The 18,725-nt window shown below is 43.0% G+C and overlaps 1 protein-coding gene across 6 annotated transcripts in view; it reads left to right on the top strand.

The window, feature by feature from the left end:
* Positions 1-18,725, top strand: part of LOC124307487 (LIM domain-binding protein 2) — a 114,217-nt gene that overhangs the window by 49,140 nt on the left and 46,352 nt on the right. Inside the window, exon 1 of one of the 6 annotated variants that reach the window (XM_046769169.1) lies at positions 9,105-12,388. The exons of 1 other annotated variant lie outside the window; for it this stretch is intronic. In XM_046769169.1, the coding sequence (XP_046625125.1) occupies positions 11,652-12,388 (737 nt within the window). In that variant the 5' untranslated portion in view covers positions 9,105-11,651. Of the gene's footprint in view, positions 1-9,104; positions 12,389-18,725 lie in introns of those variants that run through there. 4 more of the 6 variants (XM_046769172.1, XM_046769168.1, XM_046769170.1 and 1 more) reach the window with 4 other exon arrangements.

Below are 18,725 nucleotides of genomic sequence, written 5' to 3'. Positions count from 1 at the left end.
GGAAAAAAAAAAAAGAGCAAAGACAAAAAACCGAAAAAGAAGAAAATTGAAGGTGTAACAGTAGACGAATTTACCCTCGTTTAAACGCTCGTAAAAAGAAGAAAGCATGAAATAAAGAGGGAGGGGTGGTGGCTGGGGTGAATGAAAAAAGAAAAAATGAAAAAAAAAAGAAAGAACTGTTAATTGGCGTTGAAATTAAAGTTGCCTGTGAAATAAATTAGGCAAGTTAATTGAACCGACGGGCTACAGCAGAGAAGAGAAATGAGATTAAGAGAAGATGGTTGGTTATTTGCAAATTCACTGCACACCGTGTTTACGTAGTTATCTATATATGCATGGACATGTATGCATCGACACGATCGTTTTCCTCCAACACCGTGACCAATATACATACCTACATACGCGCAATTCTTACAAAGTTGCGAAAAACCTTCCAAGTTTGCAAGTGTTTCCAGAGACACGTTGCTCTCCTGCTGCTGCTGCTGGTGCTGAAAAACTCACGTGTGTTTTTTATGCGCGTGATGCATGGGGGGGGGGGGGGGGCGAGTACATTATATGTATATATATATGTATGTACACACACAGAGGCATTTCACTTACAATTAGTGATAAGATACCTGCTGCTGCGTTTATGCCATAGTTAGCGTCTCCGTTAAACGTTTCCTCGTTCCTCCGCTTATCTGTTTCATACATCGTATTATTGTAACAGTATAACTGCATCCCGCACGACGCTGAAGTTATTGACGTTAATGTAACGAAAAATGACTAGATTTCAAGTTTACAGTGATTTTGAAGTAGCTGAGTTTTAAAAATATGAATACGTTTCGCTTTACTATGATATACGGAATTTTATACTAATTTTAAGTAAGTTACCGCAGTTGTGAAATAACGCTTTTTTCCCGAAACGTACCAATTTCAGTTCAATCATTCCGCAGCGATCGTCTTTTATTTCCCTTTCTTTTCTCTTCACTCCTCATCCGTCGTTATTCGGGAATTATTTTGAATTTTCTTTTCAGCTTTTGCCTCTTTGTCTCTTCCAATTTTTTTACTTCCGCGTATCAGAGTGTCGGCGATTATTGTCATGCGTACGTCGGGGACACGTGATCGTCTGTATTACAAGCGTGCCAGCAACGCCACGTGATTGGAAATCGCGTGTAGAACGGATCGACGTCGTCGTCGTTAATTCGCGTTCGTTATAATTAGTCGCACATAATTTTGCACGTGAGACAGCAGATGACTACCTTGTAGGTTACGGTTTCAAAATTCCTTTATCACATTTATACCGGACGAAACTATTACGAAACTGTTATCGGCAGTCACGAGTTCTTAATCGGTTTAACGATCGGCTAGTATCGCTGGAGAATAGTAACCTAACACAGATAATAATGATGATCGATATTCTTTTTTTTTTATTTTTTTAAATTTTTTTTGTTTTTCTCTTGCGACTAATGAAACGCAGCCCAATTTGATATTTAACTATACTTTTGCACGCAAACTCTCTCTCTCTTTCTCTTTTTCTCCGCATACCGTGCACCTGCAGGCGTTTTAGAAATTGAAGAAAATGCGATTATAATACGGATTAGTATTCGGCCGAGTGCTGAAGCCCCCGAGACGTAGACGAGGATTCTGAAAATTAAAGGAAAAGCATCTCCCCGAGTCATTTGTTAATTGTAATTGAGAGAAAATTTTTATTTTAAACAATATACCAAACGTATGCACAGTAAATCGAAACACGCGGGGAATATCTAAGAAGCAACATACAATTCTGACCATGTTGTAATTATTATATTTTTACACATTTTTTTTTTTTTTTTTCAACTAATCCTAAAAATGTTCAACTTTTTTCTATTAAATAATATATACTTCGAATTTACGCTTAGATTTTGTGAAAATTATCGTTACATCAATTCGCGCGGCGTTCTCACAAACACAAATCGTTTCAATAGTTACTTTTTAACATCGAGCCGATCGGATTATTCCAGAATTCATTAAACCCGAGGACAAATCACTGACCCCTCCTCCCCAATGTGGCTTTCTTGCGTATACTTGTGTATGTATAAATTGATTACGGGAAACGATCAGAGCGTGCAGCATCAGAGGCCGGACTTCAGGTACCTACAGATCGGTGTCTGTATCATACCCACGAAGGTGTGACCGATATCAGGATGTATATATATATACATATATACAAAAACGCCTGCACCACGCTGATCGACCTGCACGCGTCACGGAGTTAAGTTGGCGCCAGATCGTGTTATCATCATTAGAGACTATCTAATTATACCTATCGCATCTCTGCGCGTCCACGTAAAATACGTAGGTGTGTGTGTGTATAATGTTTACACGCATGAACTACACGACCAATCGTTCTTAATTCGGTGGTGTTAATTTCCCTTAAATTTCTCAACGAGATAACGAAGAGAGCGGTTGCCATCGGCCAGTTTGAAGGTAGCTTGTAGAAAAGATTCTCCGTCACCCAGTATTTTTATTCGTTTATTTATTTATTTATTTGTTTATTAGAAATAAAATCATACAAATGACGTACAATAAATTTATATGCAACAGTTAGGAACTAGACGTAACATACATTTCATCCGGATCTCTGTGTGTAGGTTTGGTTATTACAAAAGCGAAATCAGAAGGAGTAACAATTGGATAAAATAAAGAAAAGGAAATAATAATCACAGTATATAAACTTTGAGGTATAATTTTTTAGCGCATTCGCAACTGACTGTTTATACACAATCAATCATATTATTATTATTGTTATTGTTAATATTTCGTCACCTATAATAATTACGAATTACTTATCACACGAGTAGCGTGCACGATGTTACAGTCGGAGCGTAAAAATCTCTGCTAATCAATTGATGGGGGAACGGTTAAACGGTTTAATGGGATCGTTGCATCGGAATTATGGTTTCCACACGTTATCATATCCCCCTGTGTCAGGAAACATACTGATAGGCGTGCAACAGCTGTGTCCCGTATAGTAATAATGATGACAATCTTGATCGATCAAAAAACGTATACATCGTTTATAATTAGAGAATAGTGAAATTTGTTTTGAATTTTTTTTCTTCTCTCGATCTTTCGTATAATCGTCAAGATGGAAATTTCTTTTTATAAGCATAAATTTATTGATGATTAATGATAATGATTGATCCATAAATTGATATTGTATCGCGTCGTTCATGGGAATAAAAAACAAAAACTGATTGCGAGGTAAAACAATTAATTTCATCTAAAATCGTTTACTTTTGGTAATTCTTAACTTGAACATACCTCAAGTGTACGCAATAATTATATCCACGTATTTTCAAAGAATGCATGGTGCGGCTAGCTTCGTATAATATGCTTGTTACTCGCGCAGACCGGAAGTGGACCGTACAGAACTTTTCTTATACCTGCTTCCAACCCTCAAAGGTATTCGCGTGTACCGCTACTTAGGTTTGCATTGTACCAAAACTCTGGGTTTTCCCCATCTGATTACCTTACTCGTTGTTGAATATCTCGAAACCTTAAATTTCACAGGATTTTAAAGGCACGGCTTACGCCAGCTAATAACTACGGGTTTCCAATACCGCTACAAGCTACTTGGCTATTTTCCCCAAATACGTAGAGTACGCAGGCACACCTCTGCCAAAGCATATTCTAGCCAACCTCTTCACCTCGGGTACTCGACTTCCTTTCTTCCATTTATATCGCACACCGCAATATACGGTGAAAACTTATTTCGGTAGTAAATTTTACCATCCACTTTTCTTTATTCTTCGTTTCTCGATGATTCAAACTTCTTACAAAATCGTATACGCAATTGAGTTGAAAACATCGTAACTCAAAATCTGATATTGTCGAAGAAGTCTTGTACAATTAGCCTGCGCAATGTTGAAAGTTGGAAAATTTACTTTTTCCGGAAACGATTATCTACCCTGTGTACACTCGTCGCGATATAATCGATGCATACTTGCTAAATTAGTCGACTAATCCCCCGACTTCTTTCCCTTTTGTTAATTTTAAGCCGATGCAACGGTAAAGTCTTTAACGAACGCGTTTTATGTCACTTATCTTTACTGTTATAATAAAAAGTCTAAGCATCGCTGATGTCCAAATACCGTAGTTTTTTTTTTTGCGTACACACAATTAATAAATAATATCATGAAATGTACAAGTCCTTTAATTTAATCAGCGTTCATATAGCGGGACTAAATTTCCCGGCGTTTTTCGCGAGTGGAAAAAAAAAAAAAATCAACATATTCTTGGACATTTTGTTTCAGCGTTCAATCTTGTAGAATTTCGCCAACCGCGCCATTTTCACATCAGTGATGCGCGGGCTTCGATAATACAGGCATAAAAAATAAAATGCCGTGTAATTATAGTCGATAATAAGGTAGAGATTTTACTCGGGTAGGGGTAAAGGGTCAGAATATCGAATTTATAAAAAAGTGAAATCATAACATGTGTAATTTAAAAATGTTGAACGTCGAAGTACGGACAAGTGAAAGATTAGAAAGGTCAGAACATGGAAATGCCAAAGTGTAAAATCGTCAAAATTCCTCTCGACAATACACAGATTATCGATTTCGCCGTTCCATGTTTCGATCTCTCTACACTTTGTCGTTCCGTATGTCTTCAATTTTCCGTATACTTGAAATGTCCACACTTTTAAATACTACGAATAAACTTCTATCCGCGTCTGTGAAAATCCGACACTCCGCTCCTTCTTCCACCAATGATCAATCCTAGTTTTTCACCCCCCCCACCCCTACTCGATCGGCAAAGACCGACCGCTGTTGCACCGGCCTAATCTCGATCGCCCGCGAGTATGACGGATATTTTATTGAAAATCCCGGACGGATCGGGGCATCATTTACACGGGACTTGTCTTCGACTGCGTCGGAGGCCCGGGAATAAGACGATGAGTAAATTCTGGGCCCGGGAGGTCAACGTACAGGCGTCTGGCGTGACCAAAATCATACAGGTATATACCTACGGAGGAGCCCGCTCGACTGTGACTGCAGTTCTTCCTTCTCGTCCGTCCGTCCGCCAGGACTCTTTATATTCGGCCTGTATAATTATTATATACTCCCCGACCGGCCGACCTGCACTGCTCAGCTCGGCTCGGTTCAGCTCAGCTCAGCTCAGCTCAGCTCAGCTCAGCTCGGCTCGGCTCAGTTCTCTCTTCTTGATTCTCGCTCTCTTTCTATATCGCGCGCGGGCGTTGCCAGCCTCCTCTCATATAATAATTCCGCGTGGGAATTTCTCCGGAACGTGGAGGTTTTTTTTTATATTTTTCTTTTTCTTTTCGTCTCCTCTCTCTCTCTCTCTCTCTCTTGTACTAGGTGTTTTTTTTTTATTTACTCGACGGATTATTTTCATCTCGATTTTCTCAGTCGCGATTCTGATTTTTCATCTAAGAACGGTCGGCGCGTACGCGCGATACTCGTAACGAGAGAAATTTCTATTCACGATTCATCGTACTTTTTACTAAATTATTAAACACGGTGTAACAATAAGAAGAGTATGAGAAACCGTACAATGTCCATACCGATTAGTCCATTTGTCGAACCTAATCTCTTTTCGTGAAAAGTCGATGACTAAAATCACGGGTAGTCGGGAAACCGGGTCAATTGGCAATGGTGAATCACGTACAGAGTTCATCCTCTTGCACAAATAGGTGACGAGGCGGTAAGGGAGGCCAAGTTTGGCGCTAAAGCGCATCGCGTCGCGACCGTCTTTGGGGCAAAGTCCACCGTGAGCTGGGTTAAGTTGAAGTTGGGCAAGGTTAGGTCAGATTGGGTTATAGGGTACACACGCATACCAGGTCGTCCTCCTCCTCCACCACCTTCTCCTTCTACTACTCGGCGGTGGGTATTACTCGGTCTTCGGACAATGCCGTTGGTTTCTTTGGATCAGGTTTGGGTCCGAATGCAGGAGGAATATACCTGTGTGGGGTGTCGCGCAGGGTAGATTAATGGTCCCGGGGAATTCTTGGTAGTCTAGAGTCGACGGGTATGTCTCGGAACGGCGGCGGCGGCAAATCCACAGCCCCCGAAGACGTAAGGTCGTATACCCTGGCGTGCGTGTACACCCGTTAAAGTTGCTGTCGATTTTTCCCCTTTCTTGGTTGGAAATTATTGGCTGATGCTTAAATCGCCCTCGAAACGCGTCGGTCGCCCGATGACGAGTCGCCACGTGGCTCGAGAATATTTCCACTTTATATCGACGTGAGAATTTCTTATCGCGGTTACCGTACACCTATTACTTGACAATTTTCATCAATGAAAATTTTGTGACGTGTCTTGTTGGTATTCCATATCTCGTATGGTTCAATATTCTAACCGTTGCGATGGTTATTCGATATTTGTAGAACGACAAATCGATGCTCAGGGATTGTTTGAGACAAAGGCAAACGAATAAACAGATTTACGTTTCCGTTGGCGAAACTCGCTAGAAACGACAACTATTATCGCACTCGATGTGTACTCGTGTCCGAAGGTGGGCACAGTTTTAACAAATTGACATTTTTCTGGGTTATTGTTGTTCGTTATTATGCCCCGTGACCTTTGACGCTTCGAGGACTGTCGCCAAGGGTCCCAAGTTGGACTCTGGCCATTCTGGATCGTTGCTGCTCTTCGGTACGGTAGCGTAGCGCTGTTCCTTTACTCCCGGGCTTCTCTTCTCTCTCTCTCTCTCTCTCTCTCTCTCTCTCTCTCTCTCTCTCTCTCTCCTCCTCCTCCTTTTCCTTCTCCTTCTACTCTTTTCTACCTGCGGCTTCGACGAGTACCGCGTTGGTTACCTGGAGGTTAACCCGGGTTTCCCTCGACGCTCCGATGTCCAGTCTCTCTTAAGGCGCTGTCGAGACTCTGGAGTTTGGACACGAGTAGATGGTTTCCCGAAATTGAACGCCTCGTTTAACTCGTCTCTCTACCTTTCTCCGTTTGGACTTGGATCCGTGTGTTTGTTCGCTCGTTTATTCTTACGGCTATTTCACCACTTCTAAACGGTAGTCTTTGCGGTTCCATATCCAACGGCCATAATGACAATGACGATGAATCAAGGTATAATAAACGGGAATGATATTCAGGTGGCTAAACTTTGTTTACTTTATATCACTTCGAGATCGTACGATCTGGGGATCTATTTAGGGGCATTATTCTTACTTCCTGTGTTGCTGCTGCTGTTGTTTAATGTACGAATGATTTTCACGCTCACTCGCCGTGTGTTAATTAGAGAAGAAATATCTTTCTCTACACAATAAATGTTACCACGGTCTCTGTTACGCATTATATTACACGTACGTTACGCGCAAGGTTAACGACATTATCCGATCGTAATTGGAGAGGCTGGATAGTCGAAAGAGATGATACTGGACGGTAGCGGTGATGCTGTGAATCATAATATGCATTTTTGTACCTATATCTAGTTGAAAGAATTTTCTCGAGAGGGTCACGCGATACGGACCTGTATCTGCGTGCGTATCTGTTCGGAAATTGTACGGAATAACTGCAGCGTTTAGAAAATGTCAACGCAGGCACAAGTGGTCTTATGGGTCGGGAAAAATTGACGCACTGTGTATATTTTCTCTCTGGATGTATTTCTTTTCTTCATTTTACAATTTCTTTAAAGGTTTCAGTCTTGTCGCGTGAACAACAAAAGATCCGTGTTATAGGTACGAGAACTAGCCGTAGGTAAAGAAGAAATCTTTTCGAAGATCGAAGATCAATCCAACGTGAAAGATCGAATCCGCATATTCGTACACGATGTAACATCGGACACGTGGATAACGAAAGGGATACAACTCCGACTCCCTTGTAGAGCAAGGGTTGTTAATTTGTCCTTTTCTCCTTCTCACACCTGTATCGATGATCCACATTGCGGCAAGGTTGTCGCTCGTTAATCAAATCACGTTCATCGATCACCGTGCTTGTCTATTTCTATAGTTTGTACAACATAGCTGTATATGTATACACGATGTCCGTCAATAGAGATACCTACGTATTTTATACCAATACTGTTTGATCACTCGGTCTCCGTCACTTTCTACATCTTCATCTGTAACAGAAGAAACGGATGATGAAGCAAAATATAGTTAGAAAGAGAGAGAGAGAGATGGGGAGGGGGTGGAGAGGGAGAGTGGAAGAAAGAAAGATAGAAAAATTAGAATCTATAATATTTGTAACACCGATTGATCATGCACGCCCTCCCCGTAAGATTTACTCCAGGGTTTGGGTGACGCCAAACTCCTAGATTAGAAATATCGCAGATAATTCTATCGTTTTTATATGCAATCTATAATCCAGTAGATATTTATTCTACATAATATCAGGACTAAAGAATGAATACAAGACAATTATTTAAAATAATAAATCTTATTTTCTTCTTCTGTTATACTTTCTATCCGATTCCCAAGTCTATGGTAGTTTATTTGTTGTTGTTTTTATTTGAAAAAAAAAAAAAAAAATTCTCTCGTCATACTTACCCTCTCGTTATTATTTTGTTTTAACCCCCCTATTTCCACCGTAAGAGGGATGGCGAAAACAGGGGGATATGTGGGAGGTACGGGGGTGGTTTGCGGGGCAATATAATGTCTGTGGAAGTGTAGCGTAGACGCTTTTGGAGCAGAACGACGACGAAACGCGTCCTTTGCTCACGTGGGTTTCCCCCATCCGAGAATATTCGCAGCCGAGAGAGGCGAGCGCAGAGGCAGATAGATAGAGAAGCAGTCGTCGTGTGCTGGGATCGAGAGTAAGAGAGAGCGAGGGAGAGAGAGAGAGACAGAGAACGAACGAGGGGGAGGGAGAACGAGCTAACCGGAGAGCTCCCAGTCGCTCCTCCGTGCTCCCCCTCCCCTCCCCGCCCCTACCCGCCGCTCGGTTCCCGCTCTCCCGTGCTTTTTTACTTTGGTGTGTTCCCCCCACCTCCGCTGCTTCCTCCCCCCCCCCCTCCGCCCCTCCCTGCTCACCACCCTCGCGCATAGCTACTACTCTCCTCTCGCTCTCTCCCCTCGGCTGTGAGTTGCTCCCGTCTCTTCTAGCCTGCTCTCTCTCCTCCCACCCATCGCCTCTCTCTCTTATTCTCTCTCTCTCTCTCTCGCTCGCTCGCTCGCTCAACGACGACGACTCGACGGTGGCGCCTCCAGTACCGCCGCTGCCGCAGTTATGCTAACGCGACCAAAGAGGCAGGGTGGTTTTCTGTAGCGAGTTTGCCGCGGCGGACGTTGTTACGTTCTACTTGATTAGCGGGGATGGTTTTAGACGCGGTGTTTACCATATACTTGTACAATTGCGAAGGAATTTTTATTACTACGAGGGCAGCGGGCATTTCACGAATTTAAACCATTTACGCACGTTTGCTCTGATATTATTTCGTTGTTTGGTTGTAATCGGGTGAACGTGAGAACGTTTGTAAGAATAAAATGAGAAAACAATTAACCGTGAAAACACGCCCGTGAGGCGGGAAGAATAAAGTAAAGAAAATTGTGAGTGAGTTATAGAAAGGATTGTGGGCCAGGGTTATTTTGCAATTACAGTCGTTGCAACGTTTCGATACTTGTTTTGAAAGTTGGGGCGTTTCGTCCCGATCCAGTTGTAAAAGCAAAGTGAGAATATACGTGCGGATTTATCGATTCAGTGGTTGTTAATGATAAAATGAAGAATACCGATATCGGTGTATAAAATTCGAGATGATCGGGGGTCGCGGGATAAAATTAAACGCCGGTTAATAATCGCCCGCGCAAGTGTAATTCCAAGTAGTTTGTTTCTCGTGTCTGCGATCGTGATCGATGACAGAAAAACTCGACGATCGTACGAGATTTTCGGAGTAAAGGGAAGAGAAAGAGAAGCGCGGTTTCAACCGATGAAGGAAAAAAAGACGGAGAACCGAAGGGGAATGGTGACACTATTAAAATCTGACGAATTCTGAATGATAGAATTTGCGGATACAGCGACAGATCGCTTTACGTTGATAATCGTCTCCGTCGTCGTCAACCACGTCACGACGCAACGATGTTCTTCGGTCCCGGTCGACTCGGCGTCGCGCGATCGTTCTGGGACGATAAATACACGCCGATAGTAACACCCTGCTGCACCACCGACAGCGGCCGATACGTCGCGACGACGACGACGTGACAGCCACGTGCTACGAGCACCGGCTTCGTTCCTTGCAATAAACCGCGTGCATAGAACGAGACGACACACGCGACGCGGTAGATCTGTCGGAGGGTGGTATTAAGGAACGAGGGTGAGAGAGAGAGAGAGAGAGAGCCGAGGAACGAAAAGGAAGTCGAACCAACCGTCGATCGTAGTCGTCATTGTCGCTGGCGAATAACGATGAGAATTTTCAACCTGTGGAAATTGAAATGTTTGTTTTCTTTCTATACCGTACGACCGTACGTCGTGTGCGTGATGTGAGTAATCCGATGTATTCGGTCGGTGATTAAGGGTGGATTGGTGAAATTCCTCGTCGTGTGAAACGGTAAAACGTGCAGGTGGTTCGTTTCTTAATCTCTGTGAGAGCCTCTGTTTATCGGTTCGACATTCGTGAAACGGAGGAATTTATCGAAAGTTATATCGCGTCGCGTTGCTGTTGTAATAATAACAACAATATTGGAAATCGCGGTGACTTTTTTCGATTTTTTTTTGTTTTTTTTTAAATTTCTCTTATTCACTCTTTTTTCGCTTTGCGATTACCAAGTGTATGTAGGAATGCGAGGATTTTTCGAACAAAATATGAAACTACGACGTGGATAACTAAACGACGATAACGGTGTGTTTTTGTGATAAAGTGACGATAGGGAGAAAGAGTGAAAGAGAGAGAGAGAGCGAGAGAGAGAGAGAGTGAGAGAGAGAGAGGTGGGGAGACAAAGCAACAAAAAACTAGACAAAAAATAAATAAATAAATTAAAAAAAAAAAAAAAAAAAACTACAAAAAGTTTTGTTCAGTGATTCGGTGAAGTGAATCTTGCAAGGCGTATCGAGCTCGTTGTTTTCGAAAGAGGGAGAGCAAGAGTGCGAGAGAGAAAGAGAGAGAGAGAGCGAGAGAGAGAGAGAGAGATAGCGAAAAAGAGTGAGGGGTATTAAAAAAAGTGAGTGTCTTCGCGATGGCGATGTGAATAAAACAAATTTTTTTTTTTTTTAATGAGTGAAATATGTGAATGACGAAGAGATAAATAGATAAAGAAAAACATAAGAGAAAGCATACTTTTATCATCTTCTTTTTTGCTCGGTGATAGAAATTCGAGGATAATAAGAAATAAACATTGTCCGAGTAAGTGGATGACAATTCCGACGAGAGAGACTTGATTTCGCGTATACCTGTAATTGGAGTGCGGAATCGAAGGAAACGACGTGTTTTTTTTTTTATTTTTTTTCTTCATTTCGTCGCCGTTTTTGTCGTCGTTGTTTTTGTTTTTCCTTCCTCTATTCGTCGCAAGATCGTAGGCGACGTAAAATCTACGCGGGAATTCGTATCGCGCGGTAAATAAAGAAGGGTCGTCGAGCGGTGTGGCCCCAGGGGCGTAGCGGTTACACGTAGGCATCTCTCCGCCCTGAGGGATAACGCGAAGGGTAAAATTGCCTCGAAATCAGAGAGGAAGACGACGACGACGACGGCTCGAAGCGAAGACAGGAAGCGTCCTGGAGGGGGGAGTGATGCCGGTGCGGGTGGCGCAGCGCCCCGCTAGTGGTATCCTCCACTCCGGCGTCTCGTCCGCCCCTGCAGGAGGCGGCGGTCCGAACTCCGTCCTCGGCAGCGGCGTGTCTGGCACCTCGGGCCGGTGCCTAGGGGGCCCCCCCTCGGCGATACTCTCGCCGCCCCTCGGCTCGGTCGTGAATTCGGGCGCCGCGAACCCCCTCCAGGCCATGGCGTCGGCCGCGGCCTCACTGACCCAGCTCAACAACATGGCGAACGGGCCCCTGCCGCCCCTCGGGAGCGGGCCCGGCGGCCCCTCCCTCCCGCCGCCCCAGCCGACGACGACGCCGAGCCACGGGGGTGGGGGGCCCCCCACGCCTCACGGGGTTTCCGGGCCTCACTTGAACGGCGCGTCGCCCAGCCCCCACCCCATGCCGCCCCACGGCATGATGGGGGGCTCGCCTCACCCCCACCCCCACATGGGGGGTGGTGGGCCCTCGCCCCACCCCCACCACCCCGGCGCACCGCACATGGTCGGATCGCCGCATCACCCCGGCGGACCCCCTCATATGCAGATGGGGCCCGGGGGCCCCGTTGGTATGCAGGGCCCGCAGGGTGGACCCGGCATGTGCGGACCTGGCGGACCCGGACCCATGGGACCTCATCCGCATCCCCAGGGACCCGGCGTTCCCGGACAACCGCCTCATATGCACAGCGATCCGTTCTACTGCTCACCCTTCGGATCACCGTATTACAGGTAAATTTTATTAGATTTTATATCTCTGGTTTTCAACACCTCTTTTTGAGAACCGCGCGGGGTGGAAAACTTTCACGCATCTTGGATCTCGTCTATTTAGGTACGTCGGTTGTAATTTGGTAGAAGGGTAGGCGGTGTTTGATACCTCGTCTTATTGTGAAACCTTCCCGCGAGTCAAATTTGGGTGGAGTTTTTTTTCTTTCTAACTCTGTATCGATGATTAGGCAAGTATCCATGTTTTTTTATTTTAAGGTTGCGGCGTTGTTTTGGATTAGGATTTTGTATCGGTTATTTCAGTCTTTTCTTACCCAGGTTTCTCATCTTGTGGAGTTGTTGTTGTTTAGGGTGCAGTCGTCGTATCCCAGGTTAGCGCATTTTTATACAATTATCCAGATGTATGTAGTCAGGGAATTAAAAACGAGTCGGTCGAACGTACTGGAAGGTGAAATTTGTAGAATTAGGGATACTTCGGTGTGTCGGCAAGTAGTCGTGAAATGTTGGTTTTAACCTAACGGTGAAAATATTATAGAATTTGTAGAATTTGGTTTAGGAAATCGGAAAATTTTTCCTAGAAATATCAATATTACTGGGCGAAGAAATCAGGGAGAGAAAGTACAGCTGAAAAGCTTCGAAATATTTGAAAGTATTCTCAGAAATGATTCTCACGAAAATATCAGGATATTTCGTTATCGCCGACGGGGGAAATTGTTCAGTGTTTGCGTTACGAAAGAGAAAACCATATCTTACTTTTACCCATATTAATTAAAAATTCTTTGAAGATTTCGATTTATAATATCGGATAAATTGACCTCTGCAGGATTGAGCAATCTTTCTTTCAAAAGATATTATTTGTAGTTACGAATGCGGCAGGAAAGTCGGTGAACGATTTGTTGAGTTATCCATGGTTGTTGGTGACGGTGTTTGAGTATAAATCTTATAATCCATACGTTGTTTTTATCATTCTTCGCACATCGTCGAATATAGTTTGATAAATTCGTTAAACGTAGAAGAATGTAAGTAAAAAAATAAAAAATAATCGTTGTAGCCATATTATTAGAGATGTTCCGGAAGTCTGCGACGACAATGTTCTTCTGTCTGTCTGTCTGTTTGTCTGTCTGTCTGCGAAAGCGGCAGCAACGGCCAAGTCGGATTTTTGACAGCGCGCGAATAAACGAATTGGTAAAAATTGACGAAGAAGAAGGGGGGGGGAATAGATGTCACACGAGTACACTACACAGATACGCAAAAGAGTAGACAAAACCGCAAAAGAATTCTTTGTGCACCGATAGAGAATAGCTTCGGTCTCCCTCCCTCCCTCTCTCCCACAAGCAGTCGTAGCATGTGATTCTTGTTCGGATATATTCTTGTGGGCACAATAACAGTATAGGCCAGGATGCCGTTATCGGTCGTGGCAACGCCAGCAAACCAACCAACCAACCAACCAGCCAAGCCAAGCCAAGTCCGTGTGGCTCGTCGAAACCCGCGCGCCATGCGTTGGTGGCCTTGGGGCAAGATCCGAGGTAAAATGTGCGCGCGTTGCCCCGGCGAAACGAAAAAAAGACTTGAAAAAGAAAGAAGACCGAAAAAGTAACAACAAAAAAGAAAAAAAAAAGTAAAAAAAAAAAAAATGAAAAACGAACGAGTTGAGCGATCGAAATCGGTGAAAGAGATTGCGATATATATATATATAATATATATATATACATACAACGACAATTTTTTCATGTCTCCTCATGATTTCCAATTTGGTAATTTACAAAGTTGTTGAAAAATCTCCCTCCCCCTCTTCCTCGTTTTACTTTACAATCGCAAAAATCTATTTTTTTCCGCCCCCGTTCCTTTCGTCTGCTTCTTCCTTTTCATTCTTATTACTCGTCTTTTCTTTTTCTTTTCTCTTTTTTTTCTCTCCAGACTTTTTGCAGACGTTGTCACACGGTACGTCTGACCTTAGTTGTCCTGTTTTTATGCACGTAGTATGTACGGAAGAAGTATTATAGATAGAGCAAAACTTATCGAATAAAAATAATGAACGAGTTTTATGGAAGAGGTGAGAAAAGAATGTCAAAAACTGATACGATCCAGAAAAAAATAAAACAAATAAATAATGCTACAGAAACAAGAGTCCGAAGATAACGCAGGTACAAAGATAGAGAGAGAAAGAGGGGGTATACATATTGCAAATGGCGGTCATCATAACTTTTGTAATCGTAATATGTACAGATAACTGTTGTTAGTCCGTTACGTTTCAACGGCTGAAGGTACATATATATATGAATTTTCAAAATTCTCTTCTAAAATGAACTAAGAAAAAAAAAACTCGCGTCGGATGTAACACACATGTATACATGTGCATATCTATTACAAGTCTGAAGTTGGTAACGTTAACGTAAGGAAACATCATGAAATAAATCGTTGTAAAATTTTAGAAAGATTTTTTCGTAAGCCGTTGCCTTTCCAAAATGTGAACACGTTTTCTTTGCCATGATTATAACTAGACGAATTTCAGATAATCCTGTAAGGATGCGAAGTAACGATTTCTCCCAAACATGCATTGTTGAGAAGTAACGTTACCAACTTCAACATCGTTGTCTATTTAACAAAGTTTTCAATCGCGGGTGATCTCATTGTGAGTGACCCAAAAATCACGTAGACATTTATTTATATCTGCGTATGCACGCATGTGTGCCCGTTATGTATACACATGCATACACGTGAAGTATGTATCTGCGAGGACGTCGAGTCCTTCTGCAAGCAAGCCGACCTGCCCGCAGTTGTGTAGACAGACGTCCGCCCATCGCTTGGTAGAATATCTCTCGAGAGCTTGGGGAACCGGATTGCGGTGCTTCGCGATGTCGGAATGAAACGAAAAGAGGTAGAAGAAAAAAAAAATAAATAAATAAACGAGCATAAGCAAAACCGACGAAACAAGAATGTGGGAAAACTGTAGGAAACTGGCGCGAAAGCACGGAGATAAGATTGGAAGAGGAAAAAAAGATACTTGAACAAGGAAAAGACGGAGAAAAGCGAAGAATAGTAATGAAAAAAAAAAAACAAAAATGAGTGTCGATAATTTGTAAAGATCGGAGTACAACTACGAGGCTTCGGGTGCGGTTGACGATATTCGTGAAATTCGTGGTTCCTTCTCTCTTTTTTTTTTTTCGTTAGTTGGCTAGACAGTTTCTTGGTTCGTTTGCGTTCAGGTGCTCGGTGCAGGTGGGAGAGAGGAGGCCGCAATAACGCGACGTTGTCCGTGAACGCAGGTGTCTACAGGTGGCGATATATGTATATATATATACGTGTGTATATATACACGGAGAGAGGGAGAGAGAGAGAGGAGTGCTCACATAGTTGCCGACGCCTAGAGACCGTCGTACCGTCGTTCATCTAACCCGGGCTCCACCGGTATTATTTATCAAGCTTGCTCATACCCGCGGTGTTACAAATTATTGTTACATTTTCTTAATGCGCAATGACGGTGAGTCGAATCCAGAAACAAGATGATGACGAAAAGTGAGAAACGCGCGCGTGGCTGACTCTGAACCTGAAGAGAGGAAATTATAAAAAAGAATCACGTATTTTTTTTTTCTTCTTCTTTCTCTTTAGAATGAACTTTGAACTTTATTGAGAGAGAATTTATTCGAATCCCATTCTCTGTGGTTGTCAATTTGTCGTCTCTTTTGGAATACAGAGAAAAATGTTGTGCCAATGACTACCGAGGTTGATTTTAGTAACGTTATCGTAACGAAAGATTGAAGAAATTTTTTTTTTTTTCCATCATCACTGTTTTCCATATTTAGAATGACTGAAGGAGGAAATTTTTTAAAATATGAGCATGCATGTTGCCGTACTATACGGTTTGCCTATATTTCAGAAAGTTGAAAAATTTGCGAAATAACGTTTCGTCTCATTACGCGTCGTTTACGATAAAAAAAAAAAAAAAAATGAAGAAAAACGTTGCTAACTTCAACGCGATCAACGACCATGAACACAGACAATAGTTGACACTGCGATATTTTCTTGTAATTACAGCGTTGTCCTAACGTTACTGTAAATCTAAAGGAAGAAGGAAAAAAAAACAAATTAAATACCTTTCATCGAGAAATAGGTATATTTTTTTCTTTCGATTTCATTCGATCGGAATGCGCGTTCTGCTTCTCGGTTTTGGCCAAGCGGCTAAAACCGACCCAACGATTAAGCTTCTCGACGTATAATCTTGGATGTTTCCTTTACTACCGGAAGTCGCGGAGGTGGGTCCGTGAACCGTAAGGTAGCCTCAAAAATTGAAGCGAAAGATAGGAAGCTCGTTGAGCGAGGAGTTGGGCCGGAACCCAAAACCTGTATCTCTCACGTTCCTCCGTACTCTATATACATATATATATATATATGTAAAATATGACGTTATCACCGAAGTGGAAATCTGTCAACAAGATTATCTCCGAAAATATTACATAGGTGTACGTACACCCGGCTTGACATGTGTTGTAAAAAGTATACAATATAATTATACATAATATACACCGAGCAGAAGGACGGGTTTCGTATTTTGTTCACACGGTTCTAATCACCCAGTTCTGATTACGCGGTAAAAACCGTCGAATGTTGCAGATATTCGTTGTACTTTGCCTCTCGGGAATTCAGGCTAATTCAATTTCAAAATTCTAACAAACTCGAGGAGCGACGATTCGGAAGTTGGCGCCCGTTGTTCGCTTGTACGGTAACGAGGAACGGGGAAAAGGGGAAAGGTCTTATCTTATCGCTGCCTCTCTGCGTGGATAAGAAGGCCTTGATCGCCCATTTCCACTCCCCCAGCCTCGCTTCTCTCTCTCTCTCTCCCTCTCTGTTTCTCTCTTGTTCCGTGACTCGCTCATTCCCACTTCAGTGCACTTACTTACACCTTCAGCACCTCAACCAGCGGACGATGAAGCATCGCCGATGCCACGACGACGTAACTCGTAGCTCTGCATCCGCTCTTCAAGAGCTAAAAGTTTATATATCATATATATCTCTGATATACACACACACGCACACACACGCACGCACGCACTTTGCCCGTGATCGCTATCTGCTTATCGTTGCCAACATAACGTCGACCCGCTACGATAAGTTGACTCACGTTGGCATTAATTTTTCCGCCTTGTTTCGTGACTGAAACGCTTTCACGTTGTACGGACGAAACATTCTTGGACTGTGTTGCAGGTTCGTGTGGTTGGTTTGCACTAATCATGTTTGTTAATTGTAAAATTGCAGTCGGTTGGGTGAATCATGTGATACCTGAAATAAATAAATACGTTGAGGAAGTTTTCGATCCTTCGATTACTTGGGAAACGGATGTAAAGTTTATAAAGATGGGTATCAAAGGCAATTTTCTATCGCCTATGAAACTGTCTTTGATCGATATGGATTCAGATGATTGAATTAATTCAAAGTGTCGGGAAGTCTAGATCAATGATTAATTAAATTGATTAATGAAATTACACAACCTTACAAAATTCAACGCTATAACCTTAATTTGACAAAAAATATCACATTCTCCTAATATCCATGGTGTTTCGGGTGGTAAGAATAGAAACAGATTTGCGTTACATTTGCGATCATTGAGAAAATTTATCAGGTACCAACCACAGCGATCACCCTAATATCGTTGAGCTTTGCGAAAACTAACTTTTTTTTGCATACAATACATATCAAGAAGCTACGTACTTTGCCGCCTGAAAGTTGCTGCTGCAATTACGATCCGCCGTACACCATGAGCACGTGCATGCATAACCGCGGTTGTCAAGATCGTGTGTCAGACTGCTAGCTGCCGGTGGTGCTCCTGCACCAGCAGCAGTCGACCGAGTATATAATGTGCATGTATATCCAGGAGATTAAATTTCAAGCAAAATGCAACGGACAGGTTCAAGGCGAAACGATGACGCCGACGCCCCGCCAACGAGATACCAGCCCTCCGGCATCGCGGTGTATGCCCATAAAAACGAAAACGAAGACCGCCCCCGTTCGTTCACCGCTCAAAAATGCGAAGGCGTGGGTGCTCCCAGCATACGGCTTGGTGCAATTTTTCGACCACTCTTGACGCCGCTCTGTCTTTTTTTTTTTCTTTCCCCCCGCCCCTCCGACTACCATCCAAAGTATGCAACGGCTGCAACCTGCGACCGGCAATTTTATTTTTGGCGAGGTGAAATTTTCACGGATTTACGCGACTCGATCATGGCTTGGGTTCTTCGTCTTATCTTCGTTTATACCGGGGGATTCGCTTTGTGTTCTTCAATTTTTGAGCAGATTTTTTTTTTACCGTAGATTAAGGTTTTTTAGATTCTTCTTATCGGGATGCCGGCCA

Source organism: Neodiprion virginianus, chromosome 6 (genome assembly GCF_021901495.1).
Source record: "Neodiprion virginianus isolate iyNeoVirg1 chromosome 6, iyNeoVirg1.1, whole genome shotgun sequence".
Classification (NCBI taxonomy): Eukaryota; Metazoa; Arthropoda; class Insecta; order Hymenoptera; family Diprionidae; genus Neodiprion; species Neodiprion virginianus.
Note: the sequence above shows the minus strand (reverse complement) of the source record. Positions and strands in the feature narration are given on the sequence as shown.